Source organism: Esox lucius, chromosome 25, assembly GCF_011004845.1.
Source record: "Esox lucius isolate fEsoLuc1 chromosome 25, fEsoLuc1.pri, whole genome shotgun sequence".
Lineage (NCBI taxonomy): Eukaryota > Metazoa > Chordata > Actinopteri > Esociformes > Esocidae > Esox > Esox lucius.
Window position 1 is genome coordinate 19,874,195 of NC_047593.1, and position 23,069 is coordinate 19,897,263.

The 23,069-nt window shown below is 47.0% G+C and overlaps 1 protein-coding gene across 2 annotated transcripts in view; it reads left to right on the top strand.

The window, feature by feature from the left end:
• grk4 (G protein-coupled receptor kinase 4) overlaps positions 1-23,069 on the top strand; it is a 49,852-nt gene that overhangs the window by 14,669 nt on the left and 12,114 nt on the right. For both annotated transcript variants that reach the window (XM_029118070.2, XM_029118071.2), the window contains exons 2-8: positions 2,497-2,592; positions 6,255-6,367; positions 10,263-10,340; positions 10,433-10,533; positions 20,168-20,260; positions 21,548-21,611; positions 22,569-22,709. In XM_029118070.2, the coding sequence (XP_028973903.1) occupies positions 2,497-2,592; positions 6,255-6,367; positions 10,263-10,340; positions 10,433-10,533; positions 20,168-20,260; positions 21,548-21,611; positions 22,569-22,709 (686 nt within the window). The remainder of the gene's footprint in view (positions 1-2,496; positions 2,593-6,254; positions 6,368-10,262; positions 10,341-10,432; positions 10,534-20,167; positions 20,261-21,547; positions 21,612-22,568; positions 22,710-23,069) is intronic.

Below are 23,069 nucleotides of genomic sequence, written 5' to 3' on the forward strand. Positions count from 1 at the left end.
ATAGTACACTACTTTAACCAGAGTCCTATGGAGAGATGACACCCTATTCCCTATATAGTACACTACTTTAACCAGAGTCCTATGGAGAGATGACACCCTATTCCCTATATAGTACACTACTTTAACCAGAGCCCTATGGAGAGATGACACCCTATTCCCTATATAGTACACTACTTTAACCAGAGTCCTATGGAGAGTTATCACTCTATTCCCTACATAGAATTTTAATGTAAAACGTACATGAAGTACATTTAAGGACTTTTTATCTGGGTGATGGGAGGTATAAACAAAGTCACATACATTGCCTGACACTTTTCCCAGGGCTCTGAACTCAGGGCGACACACAGAGATTGCGTCAGCCATTCAACACCATTTTAAAGGGGAGCGTTAGAACATTTGTTAAATTCTCTAAGCTATGGAGCTTTATTGGCACAGGTATAAACACATGCTGATGTTAGCAGTGACATCGACACCATTGCAAAGATAATATGCATAACATCATCAGTTTTGTGTCTGTTTACAAGAGAATAGCCGTTCATATGCCGTGAAAATATATATTTAAATAGCTATTTCATATCTGCATAATCGCTCTGTTTCCCCTCTTACCCAATTTCTGTTTGTCTTCCTCTCATTTCTCTTTCTGTCTCTTTCTTCATCTTTCTGTCTATTTCAATTTGAAAAATATTAGTGAAGATTAGTGTTTTAGTGATGTTAAAGGGGCGTTTTCCCAAACACATTTTGGGGCTAATCCAGAGAAAATAATAGATTCTCCTCTTCGCTCTTCAGTCCAACTCTATACTTTATCTATGCCTGGGAAACTGCTGGTGTTCCATAACTGGAATTAATTCCAGTTCTATTATGCTTGGAATTTCTTCCAGCCAGTAATGAGTGAATGTGTGTGTGTGTGTTTTGGTGCCCGGCGGCTGCAGAAGTCTATGAAACGACAAGCCCTGTGTCTGGCGCCACCTCATCACGCTAAGACCTCCCTGACCTTTCACCTTTTGACACTCTGTGGTTGTCATAGCAACAGGAGACACCCAGTACTGATGGTGCATGCCTTGGAATCTCTGTGTTTTATATAGCAACGGATTTTAGTTGAGTGGCAAAAATTTTTATTGTTGCATTATTTTTTTTTCATTCGAAGTTGAGTCTGTGTGTGTATGTGTGTGTATGTGTGTGTGTGTGTGTGTGTGTGAAATGGAATGTATTTTGTGCTGTGCTGCTCCCCACCCCTGCTGGTAGAAAACCAGAATACCAGTCCTTATGAAATAGTTAAAAGAGCCTTAAAACCAGAATACCAGTCCTTATGAAAGAGTTAAAAGAGCCTTAAAACCAGAATACCAGTCCTTATGAAAGAGTTAAAAGAGCCTTAAAACCAGAATACCAGTCCTTATCAAAGAGTTAAAAGAGCCTTAAAACCAGAATACCAGTCCTTATGAAAGAGTTAAAAGAGCCTTAAAACCAGAATACCAGTCCTTATGAAAGAGTTAAAAGAGCCTTAAAACCAGAATACCAGTCCTTATGAAAGAGTTAAAAGAGCCTTAAAACCAGAATACCAGTCCTTATGAAAGAGTTAAAAGAGCCTTAAAACCAGAATACCAGTCCTTATGAAAGAGTTAAAAGAGCCTTAAAACCAGAATACCAGTCCTTATCAAAGAGTTAAAAGAGCCTTAAAACCAGAATACCAGTCCTTATGAAAGAGTTAAAAGAGCCTTAAAACCAGAATACCAGTCCTTATGAAAGAGTTAAAAGAGCCTTAAAACCAGAATATCAGTCCTTTTAAAGAGTTAAAAGAGCCTTAAAACCAGAATACCAGTCCTTATGAAAGAGTTAAAAGAGCCTTAAAACCAGAATACCAGTCCTTATCAAAGAGTTAAACAAGCCTTAAAACCAGAATACCAGTCCTTATGAAAGAGTTAAAAGAGCCTTAAAACTAGAATACCAGTCCTTATCAAAAAGTTAAACAAGCCTTAAAACCAGAATACCAGTCCTTATTTGCTGTATGATATTTCAATCATATTGTGTGAGTGTGTGGGTGTGTGTGTGTGTGTGGTGTGGTGTGTACATGTGTGCATTTAACACAGGTTTTCCCTGTTCTTTCTGTTCTCATAAAGCTCCCCCCCCTGTTTTTCATGGTGCAACCTGACTGAGTTTCATCTCTGTGAAACTAAATGACCACATTTTGTGTGTGTAGCCGTTAGCCTTTCACCTCCCAGCGTTCAATCAAGGGGCCACCCTCTCTGTGGCGAACTCTGACCACAGGAAGTGGTTGGTGAGAATAGCCAGCTGTTGACACATTCACACACGCACACACACACACACACACACACACACATACGCTGTTATAATAGTGCCGCTGATATTTTCACAGCTAGCTATGTTAAAGTTGTATTGAACTTAAATGTTGTGTTCAAAGAAACGTATCTAAAAAAAAATCCCTCCCTCCCTCCCTCCCTCCCTCCCTCCCTCTCTCTCTCTCTCTCTCTCTAACTCTAGGAGGAGGAGGGAAGAGAAATGGTCGCAGTAAGAAATGGAAGGAGATGCTCAAACTTCCCCACATCAGCTTGTGTGAAGAGCTTCGACGCACCATTGGTATGAGGGGGGGGGGGGGGAGACAGGGGGGAGAGAGAGAGAGAGAGAGAGAACTGTCCCTTAGTGCCATCAGATTGTTTCAAGTCCAACAGTCCTTGAACCTTCCATGTGGGCCTCCACGTGCTTCTGTGGGTGTGTCATTGGTGTGTCTCTCGTCTGTGTCTCTCGTCTGTGTCTGTCGTCTGTGTCTCTCTGTGTGTGTCGCTGGTTAATTTGCGTGTGTATTGTTGGTGTTGTACAGACCAGTACTCCTTACAGGTGTGGTAGCCCATGGCAAATCGAGTGAAGACATTTCATTTAAGGTTTAGTGTTAGAATTAGGTTTAAGGTTTAGTGTTAGAATTAGAGTTCAGGTTTAGTGTTAGAATTAGGGTTAAGGTTTAGTGTTAGAATTAGGGTTAAGGTTTAGTGTTAGAATTATGGTTAACGTTTAGTGTTAGACTTAGGGTTCAGGTTTAGTGTTAGAATTAGGTTTAAGGTTTAGTGTTAGAATTAGAGTTCAGGTTTAGTGTTAGAATTAGGGTTAAGGTTTAGTGTTAGAATTAGGGTTAAGGTTTAGTGTTAGAAATATGGTTAACGTTTAGTGTTAGACTTAGGGTTCAGGTTTAGTGTTAGAATTAGAGTTCAGGTTTAGTGTTAGAATTAGGGTTAAGGTTTAGTGTTAGAATTATGGTTAAGGTTTAGTGTTAGAATTAGGGTTAAGGTTTAGTGTTAGAATTATGGTTAACGTTTAGTGTTAGACTTAGGGTTCAGGTTTAGTGTTAGAATTAGAGTTCAGGTTTAGTGTTAGAATTAGGGTTAAGGTTTAGTGTTAGAATTATGGTTAAGGTTTAGTGTTAGAATTAGGGTTAAGGTTTAGTTAGAATTAGAATTATGGTTTTGGTTTAGAATTAGGGTTAGCGATTAGTGATTAGATATGAGGGCTAGGAGTTGCAGTGAAGTGTCGATTTAGGGTAAACTGTGTGTGTGTTTGTCGTTGGGGTGTGTCTGTCTCAGGAAGTGCAGATTGGACTTCCTTCCTGTTTCTCCCCACAGTAACAGGGAGGGGACAGGAAGTGTGTGTATGCATTTGCGTTCTGAATGTGTCTGTGCGTGTGCGTCATCGCCTGAGTGTATGAGTACACTAAAAGTGCGGGTTGAAACGTCAAATAATGACCTATCTTGTACCTCATAAAAACAACAATGCCAAACTCCAGAGTAAGACGCAGTGGCAACCCCCACTTACCTGTTGCTCCTGCCAATTTCAGTTCAAGGTGGAAGCCTGCTTGAAGTTAAATTGTGATTTTTACCAAAAAACATATCTCTAACATTGAAGGGAACAATGAACCTCTGTTAATTAGCCCCCCCCAAAAAAATCTACAACTGGTTCAGATTTGGTCCAGTTGATGATGATGAAAAGCATCCCCATAGCATAATGCTGCCACCAACATGCTTTTCAGTGTGAATGGTGTTCTGTGGGTGACATGCTGCATTGGATTGGAACCAAATGTAAGGCTTTGCATTTAGGTCCAATACATAAACCTTTTGTTTTGTCGGAACACTAGACATTCTCATTCTAGCCACCCTTCCATTCAGGCCAGATTTGTGGAATATGTGGGATATTATTGTCATGCGTGCACTTGAAGCTCATGGTTGACTGTTTGCTTTGCAGCTCCCAACCTAACAGATGAAAGCTACAAAAACATTTCACGTTATCCTGAAATCATGCTAATCACTGTATTTGAACCAAGGTGAATGCAGGACAATTTACTTGGCGTATGTTTTTGAAGGTGATTGGTTACATGATCTTTTTTTGTTTGATGTTACAAGGATGGTGGAGACTTATTCAAATCTAATCTTTAAATCATGTATTTTAAATATATGATTTAATTTCACAATACAAAATAAAATAAAATAGTTGCTTCATGGTGGGTACATAAGTGGGAAACACCATTACACAATACACATTTTTTTTTTGGAAAATAGTAATGGGGTCTAGACCTCCTGACGGCACTGTATGTCGTATCAAACTGGTTGCCAGTTTCCGAATTGAGTGCGTCCACTCTAGCAGAACATTTACTGATTTACCAAACGTTTGCTGGGTTCACTGAAGTTGAGTGCAGAGCTGCAAGGCTGTCGGACACCGGGGGAGTTGTACCAAACGCTCTGAGAGAGAGGTGCCCTTCCCCAGGCAGTTCCCTGCCAAGTCTGAGAGATATGTGAAAGCAGATTGCGACATTTGGCTTCAGCTGTGAATGAAGTGGAAAACAGCTTATGTCCCAAATGGCACCCTAGTCCCCTGTGTAGGACCCTGGTTAGTAGTGCACTCTATAGAGAACAGGGTGTCATTTAGGTTTCGGGTGGTTTGAGAAGAGGTCCTTAGTTCGTTTTTCAACTAGTCCGTAGTTCGTTTTCCAGGCTTCACCTAGTCCATAGTTCATTTTCCTGGCTCCACTTAGCTCTTAGCTTTTTCTTCTCGGTTCTGTGTTGCTCTGACTCAAAGTGGAGAAGTCTTTGAATTTCCCTGAGAAGTACAGAAACAGTCTTATCTATGGTCCCATTTTTTGGGCAGCATGTCAATGTCAGAATATGTTTGATAAATGCACTTTAAATCCCTACACAGTCTGATGAAACATACAGAGAGTATAGGGTGTGAGTGGTCAGAATAGGGCTAGAGTGGTCGGAATAAGGTTAGAGTGGTCAGTTTAGGGTTAGAGTGGTCAGAATAGGGCTATGGTGGTCAGAATAGGGTTAGAGTGGTCAGAATAGGGTTTGAGTGGTCAGAATAAGGTTAGAGTGGTCAGTTTAGGGTTAGGGTGGTCAGAATAGCGTTAAGGTTGTCAGAATTAGGTCACAGTGGTCAGTTTAGTGTTTAGTGGTCTGTATAACGATAGTGTGGTCAGTTTTATTGTTAGGGTGGTCTGTATACAGTCAGTTTAATGTTAGGGTGGTCTGTATATACTCAGTTTAATGTTAGGGTGGTCAGTATAAGGTTAGAGCTGTCAGTTTAATGTTGGGGTTAGAGAGGTCAGCACACGATACGGCTTGGAAAAAACAAACAGAAGGCGCATCAGTGTGTGTGTGTGTGTGTATGTGTGTAGTGTGTGTGTGTGTGTGTGTGTGTGTAGTGAGTGTGTGTGTATGTGTATGTGTGTAGTGTGTGTGTGTGTGTGTGTGTGTGTAGTGAGTGTGTGTGTATGTGTATGTGTGTAGTGTGTGTGTGTGTGTGTGTGTGTGTGTGTGTGTAGTGAGTGTGTGTGTTTGTGTATGTGTGTAGTGTGTGTATGTGTGTGTTGGCCAGTGATTAAACGCGTCCTGGGTCTCCCTCATTTGGTTTCAGAGGAAATGACTATTACAGTCATTAGGTCAGGGCCAGCTGGGCTGGAATACACACACAAACACACACACCACACACATACATGCTACATACACACACACACACACACACTACAAACACACACACTACACACATACATGCTACACACACACATACACACAGTAGACACACACACAGTGCATAAACACAGTTATCATCATAAAACAGATGTTTGAATGGACAAGTGACAAGTATTTGATACGTTTCGATGTCCACCACTCACTCCCTCACAATCTCACTTTTCCCCCGTCACTCACATCTCCCTCTATCTCTTTTGTTCTCTCTTTTTCTCCATCTCCAACTCTCAGATAGAGACTATACCAGTCTGTGTGAGAAACAGCCGATTGGTCGATTGCTGTTTCGTCAGTACTGTGACACGAGGCCAGAGCTAAAACGCTGCATCGAATTCATGGATTCTGTGGTAAGACATTTATCTTTATTTATACTAGTGCTGTCCCCAAATATGAAAACATTTATTGGACTGGGAGTCGACTGATCTCTCGAACTAGTCAAGATTTGTAACATAAAAAAAAAAAAGTTAAAATAACTTCATGTTTAGACTTGAGGATGTTGTGGGGCTGTCTTGGTTGACACGCCTGTGCAACATTGCGTGGCGGTCGGGGACAGTGCCTCTGGGATGGCAGACCGGGGTGGTGGTCCCTCTTTTTAAGAAGGGGGACCGGAGGGTGTGTTCCAACTATAGCCTCCCAGGGAAAGTCTATGCCTGGGTTCTGGAGAGGAGAATATGGTTTTCGTCCGGGCCATGGAACACTGGACCAGCTCTATACCCTCTACGGGGTGTTGGAGGGTTCATGGGAGTTTGCCCAACCAATCCACATGTGTTTTGTGGATTTGGAGAAGGCATTCGACTGTGTCCCTCGCGGCATCCTGTGGAGGGTGCTTCGGGAATATGGGGTCCTGGGTCCTTTGCTAAGGGCTGTCAGGTCCCTGTACGACCGAAGCAGGAGCTTGGTCCGCATTGCCGGCAGTAAGTCAGACTTGTTCCCAGTGCATGTTGGACTCCGGCAGGGCTGCCCTTTGTCACCGGTTCTGTTTGTAATTTTTATGGACAGAATTTCTAGGCGCAGCCAGGGGCAGGAGGGTGTCAGGTTTGGGGACCACACGATTTCGTCTCTGCTCTTTGCGGATGATGTTGTCGTGTTGGCCCCTTCAAACCAGGACCTTCAGCATGCACTGAGACGTTTGCAGCCGAGTGTGAAGCAGTGGGGATGAGAATCAGTACCTCCAAATCCGAGGCCATGGTCCTCAATCGGAAAAGGGTGGCTTGCCCACTTCAGGTTGATGGAGAGTGCCTGCCTCAAGTGGAGGAGTTTAAGTATCTAGGGGTCTTGTTCACGAGTGAGGGAAGGATGGAACGGGAGATTGACAGACGGATTGGTGCAGCTTCTGCAGTAATGCGGTCAGCTGAGGTGGCTTGGGCATCTGTTTCGGATGCCTCCGGAACGCCTTCCTGGGAAGGTGTTCCGGGCCCGTCCCACCGGGAGGAGACCCCGGGGAAGACCTAGGACACGCTGGAGGGACTATGTCTCCCGGCTGGCCTGGGAACGCCTCGGTGTCCCCCCGGAAGAGCTGGAGGAAGTGTCAAGGGAGAGGGAAGTCTGGGCATCTCTGCTTAGACTGCTGCCCCCGCGACCCGGATAAGCGGAAGAAGATTATGATGATGAACTTGATGTTGAGGTTTGATGGATTAGGACACAATTTTATTAAATAATAACAAAACAAATAAGCCAATACAGACATTAACAAGACGACCCGAAAATAATGTTCATACACACCTACTCATTCCAGGGTATTGCTTTATTTGTACTATTTTCCACACTGTTGAATAATTGTGAAGATATCAAAACAATGAAATAACACACATATGGAATCATGTAGTAACTAAAAAGTGTTAAACAAATCAAAATTGATTTATATTTTATTTTGTTAAAAGTAGCCACCCTCTGCCTAGTTGACAGCTTTGCACAATCTTGGCATTCTCTCAGCCAGTTTACCTACAGACTAATAGTCTAATAATTGACTGTGTTGGATCAGCCCTGATTTATACTGTATCTATATCTGTATCTATCAGTCTGCTTGTTTGTCTATGTGTCTGTCTGTCGTTTTATCTCTTTCTTTCTTGCTCCTATGAGAAAGGACTAGTGTACGCCTGCTGATGGAAAAGATGGGTGAGAAATGAGTTTAGTTCTCTACCTAGTGAAGGACGGAAGAAAAGAGAGAGAGTGAAGAGTTGGAAAGAGAAAGAGAAGGTAGAGAGGAGAGAAAGAGCATTGGGGGGGGGGGGGGAACTCTCCATGAGGTCAGTCCCACGTCAGAGGAACTGTCCCCTGGGTAGGTAGACTAACACAGGCCCCTGCTTGTGTCCCAACCCTTGGAGGTGTCTGAGAAAGGAAAACACAGTGAAAAACCCACTGCTTGTATAATAAACAACCTGCATTAGTCAACGTCTCTCTCTGGAGACCGGTGCTAGCACATACAGACACGCACAAACCTCATGCTTTCACTATTTAATGTGGACACAGCCTCACAGAAAGACAGCCTGCGTTCTAAATGGCACCCTATTAACGTTGTAGTCCAGGACCTGGAGCACCTTGGTCCCTAAGAAGTGCACTTCCCACAGGGCTCTGGTGAGAGATATACAGTGCCCTCAAACCGTGCCGGTCCAGAACTTGTCGCTGTCTGGCCCCGAACATCTCCTTGCGTACCACAGCAGTGAGTTTGGGGTCATTATCCTGCTGTGAGATGAAGCACCGTCCCGTGAATTTGTAGGCCTTTGCTTGTGCTTTAATGGACAAGATGTTCATGTGCACTCCAGAATTCACCCTGCTGCTGCCGTCAGCAGTTATTATCAATGAAGACAAGTGGGCCAGTTACAGTGGCAGCCATACGTGCCCAAAACCTCCTCCTCTGTATTTTACAGATGCTGTGGATCTTTTGGCACTTCCTTCTTGTTATTCACACACTTCCCGTTGCCATCGCACTGTTACATGTAGATCTTTTTCTCATGGGCCCGCGATACTGTTTTCCTGAACTCTCGTTAGGATTTTTCTGCCTCGTAAGGATTTTTCAGCCTCGTTAGGATTATTCAGCCACGTTAGGGGTTCCTTGATTTTCAGCAATACCTTTTTCAACACTGAAGTTGACAGACACCAATAGCTGACTCCAAAGACAAACACAAAGCTTAGAATCAAGACTAAACATAAGACAGCTCTCTTGTGCCCGCACACACGATGTGAGGAAACACCTGTCAAGTCAATTGTGCTAATATGTTTGATGACCTGAAAAACCCATTCCTTAATGGTGAAATCAGTATGTACAAGAATAAGCCCAAACAAAAGTAGAGTATCTAAAATTGAAGTCCAAATGTATGGAGTATTGAGCCAAATGAAGAACAAACGCCCCACTGTACCAAAGCCTATGTGGAAACTGGATACAGAGAATTTGGTTCCATTTGGGAAGCAGACCTAAAGGATTGGAATCCTGTCAGGCTACAAGCCGTACGGGCATACCAAAGACATTTCTGTAGTCCAACGTCTTGCCAATTAACCATGACTACTGGTTGAAAACGGCATTAACTCGCAGAGGCCTTGTCTTAATCTGATCATTCTGTTGTTTCGGGAATTCCCCTGCACTTCAGGAAATACAAACTGAGTAGTGTTATTCAAGGTTTAAGGAGGCTCCTGGAGTTTGTTGAATCCACTTGAAGGTGTCAGACTTGAATGGCCCCAACAGAAAATGTCTCAAGCCTAACAAGCAAATGCCATTAGTTATAATCCACACAATGATTCACAATCCCTACTGCCTCTTTGTAGTCCCTCTAGATATGTAAGTCTACTTATATGTGGTTCTACTCTGTATGCTGGATGTCCCAAATGGCACACATATCCTGATGAGCCTTGGGGTTGGTTGATTTTAACAATGAGTAGTGTGTGTGTCAGTGTGTGTGTCAGTGTGTGTGTCAGTGTGTGTGTCAGTGTGTGTGTCAGTGTGTGTGTCAGTGTGTGTGTGTCAGTGTGTGTGTCAGTGTTTCTATTTCTCCTTGTGTTTACTTCCCCTCTGTTTCCCCACGAGTAAAAAAAATACTGTTAGGGTTAGGGTTTTTGGTTAGGGTTAGGGTTTTTGGTTAGGGTTAGGGTTTTTGGTTAGGGTTAGGGTTTTTGGTTAGGGTTAGGGTTTTTGGTTAGGGTTAGGGAAAATATTATTTTGAATAAGTATACTTTGTTTGTGTCTGTGTGTGTTTGCGCGCGTGCGTGTGTGTGCGTTTAACAGTGTGTGTGTCTCTGCATGTGTTCCAGGCCCTGTATCAGCTTGCCCCAGATGAGAAGAGAAGGGATTGTGGAAGAAAAATGTTAGACACATACTTTAACAACGGCGTGAGTACACACACACACACACACACACACAGTAACAATTAGCCCCAGAGATCATACAGGTGTGTTAAAAATGTGTGTTTCTTGTTTTCTAGTCAGCCGCGCGGTTGCCAGATATACCTCAGGAGTTGTTGGCGGAGTGTCGAGACAAGCTGGAACAGACGCCGTGCAAGGAGCTGTTCAACGACTGCTGCAAGTATGTTCTTCTGTCTGTCATTGTCCGCTCATTGGTCAGCCCGCCTGGCCGTCATAGGTCAGCCCGCATGGCTGTCATAAGTCAGCCCGAATGGCCGTCAATGGTCAGGTTGTCTGGCCTTCATTGGTCAGCCCGCCTGGCTGTCATTGGTCAGCCCGCCTGGCTGTCATTGGTCAGCCCGCCTGGCTGTCATTGGTCAGGTTTTCAATCCAATGATGGCCACAGTCAAGAACTATGGTGACTGTTTCTGGTAGCCACCTTGGAATGATCTTGTGTTCAAATAGTGAAGGATTAACTGCCGCAGCTATGAAATTCCTGTTGACAGATGGGTGTTATTCAGGTAGAGCTATACATGTGGTAGACCAGATGTCCCCACAAAGTTAGTGAAACCTGATAAAAAAATGTTGGGCAGGTCCCTAGTAGGAAAAATGCTATTTCCAGGTTGGGGGTTTGGATTATGGTAAAACTCCAGGTAGTATTAGAAGTGGAGTTTCCTTTGGGGTTAGGCATTACCGATTGGGTTTAGGCATTAAGGGTTGGGGTTAGAAATTATGGGTTGGGGTTAGGCATTATGGGTAAGAGTAGGTTAAGGGTTTTGGTTAAGTTTGGGGTGAGGAGATAAGGAACCGCAGCCGCAGCTTTTCTGGTCCTAACAAGGATATAAAAACAAACGTGTGTCTGTGTGTGTGTGTGTGTTGGACAGCGCTCAAGCTGTCACAGTAATGATGACGAGGCAGCTGGCACCTCAAGCTGTATGAAAAACACACACACACACACACAGACAGTGTTGCCAAATGGCAGAGAGGGTTTTCCGGATGTCTGGAATGGTAACAACAACAGCCTCAGTGTTCAACACACACACATACCCACACACACACACACACACACACACATACACACACAGGTGTCGTAGCTTCCTGCTCTCAGCCATAGAGCCAGTGTAGGTGATCAAGTCAGAGAACATTTCCCTCAAAGCACTTCCTGTTGTGTGATTCAGAGGGGGATCCAGACTTTCACTGAAGAGGACTTTCACTATTACCTTTTAATATCGACTTGAGTGGAAGTTAGGATTCACCCTGTCCTGTTATCCCTAATATGAAAATAGTGTACCCTCACTCACACACTCACACTCACACACTCACACTCACACTCACACTCACACTCACACACTCACACTCACACTCACACACTCACACTCACACACTCACACTCACACTCACACACACTCACACTCACACTCACACTCACACACACTCACACTCACACTCACACACACACTCACACACACTCACACACTCACACTCACACACACACACTCACACACACTCACACACACTCACTCACACACACACACACACACACACGTATGGAACTATGATGGCGGTTACTCATAGTTCATCCAGTCACGGTCCAATAGTTGGAGCGGAATGGGAAGGGCGGGAATCTCTCTGACGTCCCGAGGCTGTCTCTTGGGAAAACCGGAATTTGGCAACGTCGTCTGGAGCAGCGGAACATTATTTTGGAAAACCAAGCGTTCTTATAACCGACTGTGTGTTTGAGTGTTTCTCCTCAGGAGATGTACGTGTGCTTTAAAAGCAGTCCGATTGGCCCTGAAGACAGGATGGGTGTTCCAAAGGCGTGGTCCCCCATTGTTCCGAGTCGGGTTCTTTGGTTCGTTGAGCAGTCTTGCGTGGTTGGACCGTAGGAGGTGTGGCTGGGCTGTAGGGGGTGTGGCTGGGCTGTAGGGGGTGTGGCTGGACCGTAGGGGGTGTGTTTGGACCGCAGGGGGCGTGACTGGACTGTATGGGGCGTGGCTGGACCGTAAGGGGCGTGGAGGTTCATGGGTGTAAGTCGATCTGAGACGTAGGCCGGGCCGATGCCGTCTAGGGCTTAATAGATCAGGATTAGACTTTAGGTCCGTCCTTTGGGGGAAAGCCCAACAGAAACGGTTAGGGTGATCAGGCTGGTTTTGGTTCAACTGCGCGGATGAGATGTGGGATAAGATAGTTGATGGTGTGGATGTTCTGCCAAGCTTGGTTTTAATGTGCACCTGTTTTACAGGTTTTCACGGCTGCTAGCACTCATTTCCTAAATGTGTCCTACATATCCTCAGAAATACAAACGTACTGTTGTTCTCCACACTCACTCTGTGTTGACCAAACCCTAGACTTCACAGTTTTACTGTAAACACACATTTCCTGAATGTGCACTACATTCTCTCAGAACTGTAATCACAGTTCCAAAAACTAACACAACATTGACAGAACCCCAGACTTCTCACACAGAAGGAAACATAACACTCAAAACCACATTATCTGGCACAGTGATGTCTTTAGGCCAGGGGTTCCAGGCATCATCAGGTCTTTTTGGAGTAGCCCTGTGTCTTTTTGGAGTAGCCCTGTGTCTTTTTGGAGTAGCCCTGTGTCTTTTTGGAGTAGCCCTGGGTCTTTTTGGAGTAGCCCTGTGTCTTTTTGGAGTAGCCCTGTGTCTTTTTGGAGTAGCCCTGTGTCTTTTTGGAGTAGCCCTGTGTCTTTTTGGAGTAGCCCTGTGTCTTTTTGGAGTAGCCCTGTGTCTTTTTGGAGTAGCCCTGTGTCTTTTTAGAGTAGCCCTGTGTCTTTTTGGAGTAGCCCTGGGTCTTTTTGGAGTAGCCCTGGGTCTTTTTAGAGTAGCCCTGGGTCTTTTTAGAGTAGCCCCGGGTCTTTTGATCCAATTCCAAAAATACATTTCTAATTTAATTTGGTCTGATGAGTTTGCAATGAGAGCCAACGACTGCTTTGTTTTCATAGCCTGCATTTCATTTCAATTACCCAAGGGGTGTTTCCTATCCATCCATTTCTCAGGCTGGGCTTCCTTATGGTCGGTACACCTTGACAAATGCATCGTTTTGAATCATTCTTCCTGACTTGGTTTCCCTAAACGTATAAGGTTTTCTTCGACAACCGTGTTGACAATTGCTAGGCTCTGGGCTTCAGAAATCATGCATGGTCCATCACCATCAGGTGGTGGTCTCTACAAAAAGACAAAACAATGTATTTTAGTGAACAGGATTACAAGCCCCAAGTTCACGGTTGTTCATGTCACTTTTCCTGTGCTGTCCTGCTTGTGCTAATGCCTACAGATTCAGAGAACAGACAACAGGCTGGTCGGCACAGTGGTCAGATCAGTTTACAGCAAGTTACCTATTTTCATGTACAATATACGGGTGGAGAGATAGGGAGAGAACAACAAACACAGAGAATGACAGAATGAGAAAAAGAGGGAAAGAACAAAAGGGAACGAAGGATGAGGGGAGTTATAACTTGAGGGGGAGTGAGAGAGACAGGAGAGAGGAAAAGAAAGATTGTCACTAATGTCTTTCAGAAACTGAGGAGGGAATCCCCTGTGCTCAAGTCATGACATGATTCTGACAATGGAATTCCTTACTACTTCATCACCATTCTTCCTCAAACTGCTCATTCTGTTGTGGAGTCATTATTACGGTAATACTGTTGTAGAGTCATTTTTAGGGTCTCTGTTGTGGAACAATGATTATGTTAATTCTGTTTGGACAAATCATCAGCCGAAACCCAGCTGGTCATCTGTTCTACCTGGTACCCTATGAGGTCCTAACCTGGCTGTTCTACGCCTACCTGGTGTCCCGGAGCTTAACCAGACCCTGATTAGAGGGGAACTGTGAGGAAAAGTAGTGAAACTACTGAGGTCCAGTACCAACACACACACACACACACGCACACAAACACATAAACAGTACCTTTTTCTTATTCAGGAGATGGCAGATTTCTGACCTGCGATTCCTGTCATCTTGAGGTGCTCTGAGGTCAATGATTGAAAGTTACGACCCCCGCTCTCCCGAGGGCAGGAGTGTATGTGTGTGTGGCTGTGTCTAATTCCACATGACAGATGACAGTGAGAACACCAGCCTGTCAAATACTGGTGTGAGTGTGTGTGTGTGTGTGTGTGCGACCGCGTGCGTGCATGTTTCTGATCTTATCATCCTCAAAAACACTCTTGAACCCACTCCAGACACAGACATGCACGCCCACCTGGCCGGGGGTGATTAGGCTTCAGCATTAGACATTCCATTCATTCTAAACCATTTCTCAGAATTCACTGGAGTGTCATTACTATTTCAGCTCTCATCTGCTCTCTGTTCTCCCTCTTCTCATCCATCCCCTGCTCCCTGTTCTCCCTCTTCTCATCCATCCCTCGCTCTCTGTTCTCCCTCTTCTCATCCATCCCCTGCTCACGGTTCTCCCTCTTCTCATCCATTCTCGCTCTCTGTTCTCCCTCTTCTCATCCATCCCTCGCTCTCTGTTCTCCCTCTTCTCATCCATCCCTCGCTCTCGGTTCTCCCTCTTCTCATCCATCCCTCGCTCTCTGTTCTCCCTCTTCTCATCCATCCCTCGCTCTCGGTTCTCCCTCTTCTCATCCATCCCTCGCTCTCGGTTCTCCCTCTTCTCATCCATCCCTCGCTCTCTGTTCTCCCTCTTCTCATCCATCCCTCGCTCTCTGTTCTCCCTCTTCTCATCCATCCCTCGCTCTCGGTTCTCCCTCTTCTCATCCATCCCTCGCTCTCTGTTCTCCCTCTTCTCATCCATCCCCTGCTCTCGGTTCTCCCTCTTCTCATCCATCCCTCGCTCTCGGTTCTCCCTCTTCTCATCCATCCCCTGCTCTCGGTTCTCCCTCTTCTCATCCATCCCTCGCTCTCGGTTCTCCCTCTTCTCATCCATCCCCTGCTCTCTGTTCTCCTTCTTCTCATCCATCCCTCGCTCTCGGTTCTCCTTCTTCTCATCCATCCCTCGCTCTCTGTTCTCCCTCTTCTCATCCATCCTTCGCTCTCGGTTCTCCCTCTTCTCATCCATCCCTCGCTCTCTGTTCTCCCTCTTCTCATCCATCCCCTGCTCACGGTTCTCCCTCTTCTCATCCATTCTCGCTCTCTGTTCTCCCTCTTCTCATCCATCCCTCGCTCTCTGTTCTCCCTCTTCTCATCCATCCCTCGCTCTCGGTTCTCCCTCTTCTCATCCATCCCTCGCTCTCTGTTCTCCCTCTTCTCATCCATCCCTCGCTCTCGGTTCTCCCTCTTCTCATCCATCCCTCGCTCTCGGTTCTCCCTCTTCTCATCCATCCCTCGCTCTCTGTTCTCCCTCTTCTCATCCATCCCTCGCTCTCTGTTCTCCCTCTTCTCATCCATCCCTCGCTCTCGGTTCTCCCTCTTCTCATCCATCCCTCGCTCTCTGTTCTCCCTCTTCTCATCCATCCCCTGCTCTCGGTTCTCCCTCTTCTCATCCATCCCTCGCTCTCGGTTCTCCCTCTTCTCATCCATCCCCTGCTCTCGGTTCTCCCTCTTCTCATCCATCCCTCGCTCTCGGTTCTCCCTCTTCTCATCCATCCCCTGCTCTCTGTTCTCCTTCTTCTCATCCATCCCTCGCTCTCGGTTCTCCTTCTTCTCATCCATCCCTCGCTCTCTGTTCTCCCTCTTCTCATCCATCCTTCGCTCTCGGTTCTCCCTCTTCTCATCCATCCCTCGCTCTCTGTTCTCCCTCTTCTCATCCATCCCCTGCTCTCTGTTCTCCCTCTTCTCATCCATCCCTCGCTCTCGGTTCTCCCTCTTCTCATCCATCCCCTGCTCTCGGTTCTCCCTCTTCTCATCCATCCCTCGCTCTCGGTTCTCCCTCTTCTCATCCATCCCCTGCTCTCTGTTCTCCCTCTTCTCATCCATCCCTCGCTCTCGGTTCTCCCTCTTCTCATCCATCCCTCGCTCTCTGTTCTCCCTCTTCTCATCCATCCCTCGCTCTCGGTTCTCCCTCTTCTCATCCATCCCTCGCTCTCTGTTCTCCCTCTTCTCATCCATCCCCTGCTCTCGGTTCTCCCTCTTCTCATCCATCCCTCGCTCTCTGTTCTCCCTCTTCTCATCCATCCCTCGCTCTCGGTTCTCCCTCTTCTCATCCATCCCTCGCTCTCTGTTCTCCCTCTTCTCATCCATCCCTTGCTCTCTGTTCTCCCTCTTCTCATCCATCCCTCGCTCTCTGTTCTCCCTCTTCTCATCCATCCCTCGCTCTCGGTTCTCCCTCTTCTCATCCATCCCTCGCTCTCTGTTCTCCCTCTTCTCATCCATCCCTCGCTCTCTGTTCTCCCTCTTCTCATCCATTCTCGCTCTCTGTTCTCCCTCTTCTCATCCATCCCTCGCTCTCTGTTCTCCCTCTTCTCATCCATCCCTCGCTCTCGGTTCTCCCTCTTCTCATCCATCCCTCGCTCTCTGTTCTCCCTCTTCTCATCCATCCCTCGCTCTCGGTTCTCCCTCTTCTCATCCATCCCTCGCTCTCGGTTCTCCCTCTTCTCATCCATCCCTCGCTCTCTGTTCTCCCTCTTCTCATCCATCCCTCGCTCTCTGTTCTCCCTCTTCTCATCCATCCCTCGCTCTCGGTTCTCCCTCTTCTCATCCATCCCTCGCTCTCTGTTCTCCCTCTTCTCATCCATCCCCTGCTCTCGGTTCTCCCTCTTCTCATCCATCCCTCGCTCTCGGTTCTCCCTCTTCTCATCCATCCCCTGCTCTCGGTTCTCCCTCTTCTCATCCATCCCTCGCTCTCGGTTCTCCCTCTTCTCATCCATCCCCTGCTCTCTGTTCTCCTTCTTCTCATCCATCCCTCGCTCTCGGTTCTCCTTCTTCTCATCCATCCCTCGCTCTCTGTTCTCCCTCTTCTCATCCATCCTTCGCTCTCGGTTCTCCCTCTTCTCATCCATCCCTCGCTCTCTGTTCTCCCTCTTCTCATCCATCCCCTGCTCTCTGTTCTCCCTCTTCTCATCCATCCCTCGCTCTCGGTTCTCCCTCTTCTCATCCATCCCCTGCTCTCGGTTCTCCCTCTTCTCATCCATCCCTCGCTCTCGGTTCTCCCTCTTCTCATCCATCCCCTGCTCTCTGTTCTCCCTCTTCTCATCCATCCCTCGCTCTCGGTTCTCCCTCTTCTCATCCATCCCTCGCTCTCTGTTCTCCCTCTTCTCATCCATCCTTCGCTCTCGGTTCTCCCTCTTCTCATCCATCCCTCGCTCTCTGTTCTCCCTCTTCTCATCCATCCCCTGCTCTCGGTTCTCCCTCTTCTCATCCATCCCTCGCTCTCTGTTCTCCCTCTTCTCATCCATCCCTCGCTCTCGGTTCTCCCTCTTCTCATCCATCCCTCGCTCTCTGTTCTCCCTCTTCTCATCCATCCCTTGCTCTCTGTTCTCCCTCTTCTCATCCATCCCTCGCTCTCTGTTCTCCCTCTTCTCATCCATCCCTCGCTCTCGGTTCTCCCTCTTCTCATCCATCCCTCGCTCTCGGTTCTCCCTCTTCTCATCCATCCCTCGCTCTCTGTTCTCCCTCTTCTCATCCATCCCTCGCTCTCTGTTCTCCCTCTTCTCATCCATCCCTCGCTCTCGGTTCTCCCTCTTCTCATCCATCCCTCGCTCTCTGTTCTCCCTCTTCTCATCCATCCCTCGCTCTCTGTTCTCCCTCTTCTCATCCATCCCTCGCTCTCTGTTCTCCCTCTTCTCATCCATCCCTCGCTCTCGGTTCTCCCTCTTCTCATCCATCCCTCGCTCTCGGTTCTCCCTCTTCTCATCCATCCCTCGCTCTCTGTTCTCCCTCTTCTCATCCATCCCTTGCTCTCTGTTCTCCCTCTTCTCATCCATCCCTCGCTCTCTGTTCTCCCTCTTCTCATCCATCCCTCGCTCTCGGTTCTCCCTCTTCTCATCCATCCCTCGCTCTCTGTTCTCCCTCTTCTCATCCATCCCCTGCTCTCGGTTCTCCCTCTTCTCATCCATCCCTCGCTCTCGGTTCTCCCTCTTCTCATCCATCCCCTGCTCTCGGTTCTCCCTCTTCTCATCCATCCCTCGCTCTCGGTTCTCCCTCTTCTCATCCATCCCCTGCTCTCTGTTCTCCTTCTTCTCATCCATCCCTCGCTCTCGGTTCTCCTTCTTCTCATCCATCCCTCGCTCTCTGTTCTCCCTCTTCTCATCCATCCTTCGCTCTCGGTTCTCCCTCTTCTCATCCATCCCTCGCTCTCTGTTCTCCCTCTTCTCATCCATCCCCTGCTCTCTGTTCTCCCTCTTCTCATCCATCCCTCGCTCTCGGTTCTCCCTCTTCTCATCCATCCCCTGCTCTCGGTTCTCCCTCTTCTCATCCATCCCTCGCTCTCGGTTCTCCCTCTTCTCATCCATCCCCTGCTCTCTGTTCTCCCTCTTCTCATCCATCCTCGCTCTCGGTTCTCCCTCTTCTCATCCATCCCTCGCTCTCTGTTCTCCCTCTTCTCATCCATCCTTCGCTCTCGGTTCTCCCTCTTCTCATCCATCCCTCGCTCTCTGTTCTCCCTCTTCTCATCCATCCCCTGCTCTCGGTTCTCCCTCTTCTCATCCATCCCTCGCTCTCTGTTCTCCCTCTTCTCATCCATCCCTCGCTCTCGGTTCTCCCTCTTCTCATCCATCCCTCGCTCTCTGTTCTCCCTCTTCTCATCCATCCCTTGCTCTCTGTTCTCCCTCTTCTCATCCATCCCTCGCTCTCTGTTCTCCCTCTTCTCATCCATCCCTCGCTCTCGGTTCTCCCTCTTCTCATCCATCCCTCGCTCTCTGTTCTCCCTCTTCTCATCCATCCCTCGCTCTCTGTTCTCCCTCTTCTCATCCATCCCTCGCTCTCGGTTCTCCCTCTTCTCATCCATCCCTCGCTCTCTGTTCTCCCTCTTCTCATCCATCCCTCGCTCTCTGTTCTCCCTCTTCTCATCCATCCCTCGCTCTCTGTTCTCCCTCTTCTCATCCATCCCTCGCTCTCGGTTCTCCCTCTTCTCATCCATCCCTCGCTCTCTGTTCTCCCTCTTCTCATCCATCCCTTGCTCTCTGTTCTCCCTCTTCTCATCCATCCCTCGCTCTCTGTTCTCCCTCTTCTCATCCATCCCTCGCTCTCGGTTCTCCCTCTTCTCATCCATCCCTCGCTCTCTGTTCTCCCTCTTCTCATCCATCCCTCGCTCTCTGTTCTCCCTCTTCTCATCCATCCCTCGCTCTCGGTTCTCCCTCTTCTCATCCACCCCTCGCTCTCTGTTCTCCCTCTTCTCATCCATCCCTCGCTCTCTGTTCTCCCTCTTCACATCTCCCCACGTAAACCTCTCTTCAAATGGGGCACATTCTTGTGTGTAGTACTTGTCCAGCACACTCCTGTGAGTGTATGTGTCATTTGAAGAAAAGTGTGTATGAACAATATAAAGGGAGTTAGTGGAAAGTTGTTAAAAGGGTGAAAATGATTGTGTAAAGATTGGGGGAACGTTTATAAATAGATTGATGATTTGATGTTATTGGGTTATGATTGGGCCCCGCCCCATGCCGTGTCCCTGGGTTACGACGAACAACTGCAAACGCAGAGCCACGACTTTGGGGTTCAGGGGAAGGTTACAGAATGTTGATGAAAGGTTAGAATGGGGGTGTGATGAGTGAGACAGTGTGTGGGAATGTTTGGGTTAAGGTTTGATTGTAGTGGCTGAATGTTTATTATAGAATAACTGCGATTGTTTCTTTTCTCTCCATCTCCCTCTCCTCCTCACAATCGCTCTCTCTTCGTCTCCCCCTGTCCTTCTCCCTCACTCCTTCTCCCTCTTTTCTGTCTGGTTCTCTCTAGGATTGTTGGGGAGTATCTGAGTGGAGCTCCTTTCTCCTCCTACCAGGAGACCATGTACTTCTCCCGTTTTCTGCAGTGGAAGTGGCTGGAGAGGTGGGACATCAACCATTCAACCAATCACGACTAATCCCCTAATCAGCTGGTCACATAATCAACCAATCAACGAAACAATCAGTCAACTAATCAGTCGACTAGCCAACCAAACAACAAATCAATCAACTAACTAACAAACCAATCATTAACTCAACCAAACAGTTAATCAGTCATTTGCTTAATCATTCAATCAATAGGCAGACAGACAGACAGACAGACAGACAGTTGGTATTACCTGTTGATTTTTTAGCTCATCTGTGTTGTGGGAAGAGTGTTCCTTAAGCGTAGCCTCCTTAATGCACTTTGATATACTGCATTAATATTGCCCAGGGCCCATAGGGACCAGGTATATAGGGAATAGGACACATTAATATTGCCCAGGGCCCATAGGGACCAGGTATATAGGGAATAGGACACATTAATATTGCCCAGGGCCCATAGGGACCAGGTATATAGGGAATAGGACACATTAATATTGCCCAGGGCCCATAGGGACCAGGTATATAGGGAATAGGACACATTAATATTGCCCAGGGCCCATAGGGACCAGGTATATAGGGAATAGGACACATTAATATTGCCCAGGGCCCATAGGGACCAGGTATATAGGGAATAGGACACATTAATATTGCCCAGGGCCCATAGGGACCAGGTATATAGGGAATAGGACACATTAATATTGCCCAGGGCCCATAGGGACCAGGTATATAGGGAATAGGACACATTAATATTGCCCAGGGCCCATAGGGACCAGGTATATAGGGAATAGGACACATTAATATTGCCCAGGGCCCATAGGGACCAGGTATATAGGGAATAGGACACATTAATATTGCCCAGGGCCCATAGGGACCAGGTATATAGGGAATAGGACACATTAATATTGCCCAGGGCCCGCTGACCAGCATTTGTTAGAAGAGCCTCGGTGGACACCTTGATGAATAATGAACACGGCTTAATAGAGACGGGGGCTAGTTCTTCACTCCATTACACCACTGAGTTGTTTGGTGGGCTCTCCTTAACCCTGGGTTACTTCCTGGTTGATGACTCAGACTAAACCCAGGGTTACTTCCTGGTTGATGATTCAGTCTAAACCCAGGGTTAGTTCCTGGTTGATGATTCAGTCTAAACCCAGGGTTACTTCCTGGTTGATGATTCAGTCTAAACCCAGGGTTACTTCCTGGTTGATGATTCAGTCTAAACCCAGGGTTACTTCCTGGTTGATGATTCAGTCTAAACCCAGGGTTAGTTCCTGGTTGATGAATCTGCTCCTCTGTTCCCCTACAGGCAGCCGGTAACCAAAAACACCTTCAGGCATTACAGAGTACTGGGAAAAGGTGGATTTGGTGAGGTGAGTATTTCACATGGACAGTGTTATGTGCTCTTCTGTGAATATATTTGTCTGAGTACATACAAGCGCGCCTGTGTGTGTTTCTGCGTGTGAGTGTTTGCGTAAGCGTCGTGTGTGTTTCTGCGTGTGTGTGTTTGCGTAAGCATCACGTGTGTGTTTCTGCGTGTGAGTGTTTGCGTGTGCGTCGTGTGTGTGTTTCTGCGTGTGAGTGTTTGCGTAAGCGTCGTGTGTGTTTCTGCGTGTGTGTGTTTGCGTAAGCATCACGTGTGTTTCTGCGTGTGAGTGTTTGCGTGTGCGTCGTGTGTGTGTTTCTGCGTGTGAGTGTTTGCGTAAGCGTCACGTGTGTGTTTCTGCGTGTGAGTGTTTGCGTGTGCGTCGTGTGTGTGTTTCTGCGTGTGAGTGTTTGCGTAAGCATCACGTGTGTTTCTGCGTGTGAGTGTTTGCGTGTGCGTCGTGTGTGTGTTTCTGCGTGTGAGTGTTTGCGTAAGCATCACGTGTGTTTCTGCGTGTGAGTGTTTGCGTGTGCGTCGTGTGTGTGTTTCTGCATGTGAGTGTTTGCGTGTGCGTTGTGTGTGTGTTTCTGCATGTGAGTGTTTGCGTAAGCATCACGTGTGTGTTTCTGCGTGTGAGTGTTTGCGTGTGCATTGTGTGTGTGTTTCTGTGTGTGAGTGTTTTGCGTAAGCATCACGTGTGTTTCTGCGTGTGTGTGTTTGCGTGTGCGTCGTGTGTGTGTTTCTGCGTGTGAGTGTTTGCGTAAGCGTCGTGTGTGTTCTCCAGAGGTGTCTGTGTCATCTTATTACCTCTCCTCTCTCGTTATCTCCTCCCTTCCTGTCTCCTCTCCTATCTCCTCTCCACCTTCCCTCATCTCCTCCCCTTCTTTTTCTGCCTTTCCCTCTCTCATTTCCCGTTATTTCCTCGCCCATTCACTCCTGTCTCCTCCTCCTCTCCCCTCTCCAGGTGTGTGCCTGTCAGGTTCGGGCCACAGGTAAGATGTACGCCTGTAAAAAACTGGAGAAGAAACGAGTAAAGAAGAGAAAAGGTGAAGCCATGGCACTTAACGAGAAACGCATTTTAGAAAAAGTTAACAGTAGTTTTGTAGTAAGTACCTTTTTCTTATTCAAACCCCTTTGTCTGACTGTCAGTTTGTTATGTCTGTGTCTGTGTGTGTGTGTGTCAGTCTGTATGTGTCTGTCTGTGTGTGTGTATGTCTGTCAGTGTGTGTCTGTCAGTGTGTGTCTGTCTGTATGTCTGTGTGTGTGTCACTGTCTGTCTCGGTTGATCTGTGAGTGTGTCTGTCTCAGTCAGTTTGTGTATCTGTGTGTGTGTGTGTGTATGCGTGTGTGGCTGTGTCTGTGTGTGTGTTTATATTTCTGCTGTGATAGACTTATGATCCTGTGTTCTTTCCATTTGTTTCTATACAACTTCAGTTCTCTTTTCAGATGTAATACCTTCTGTCAA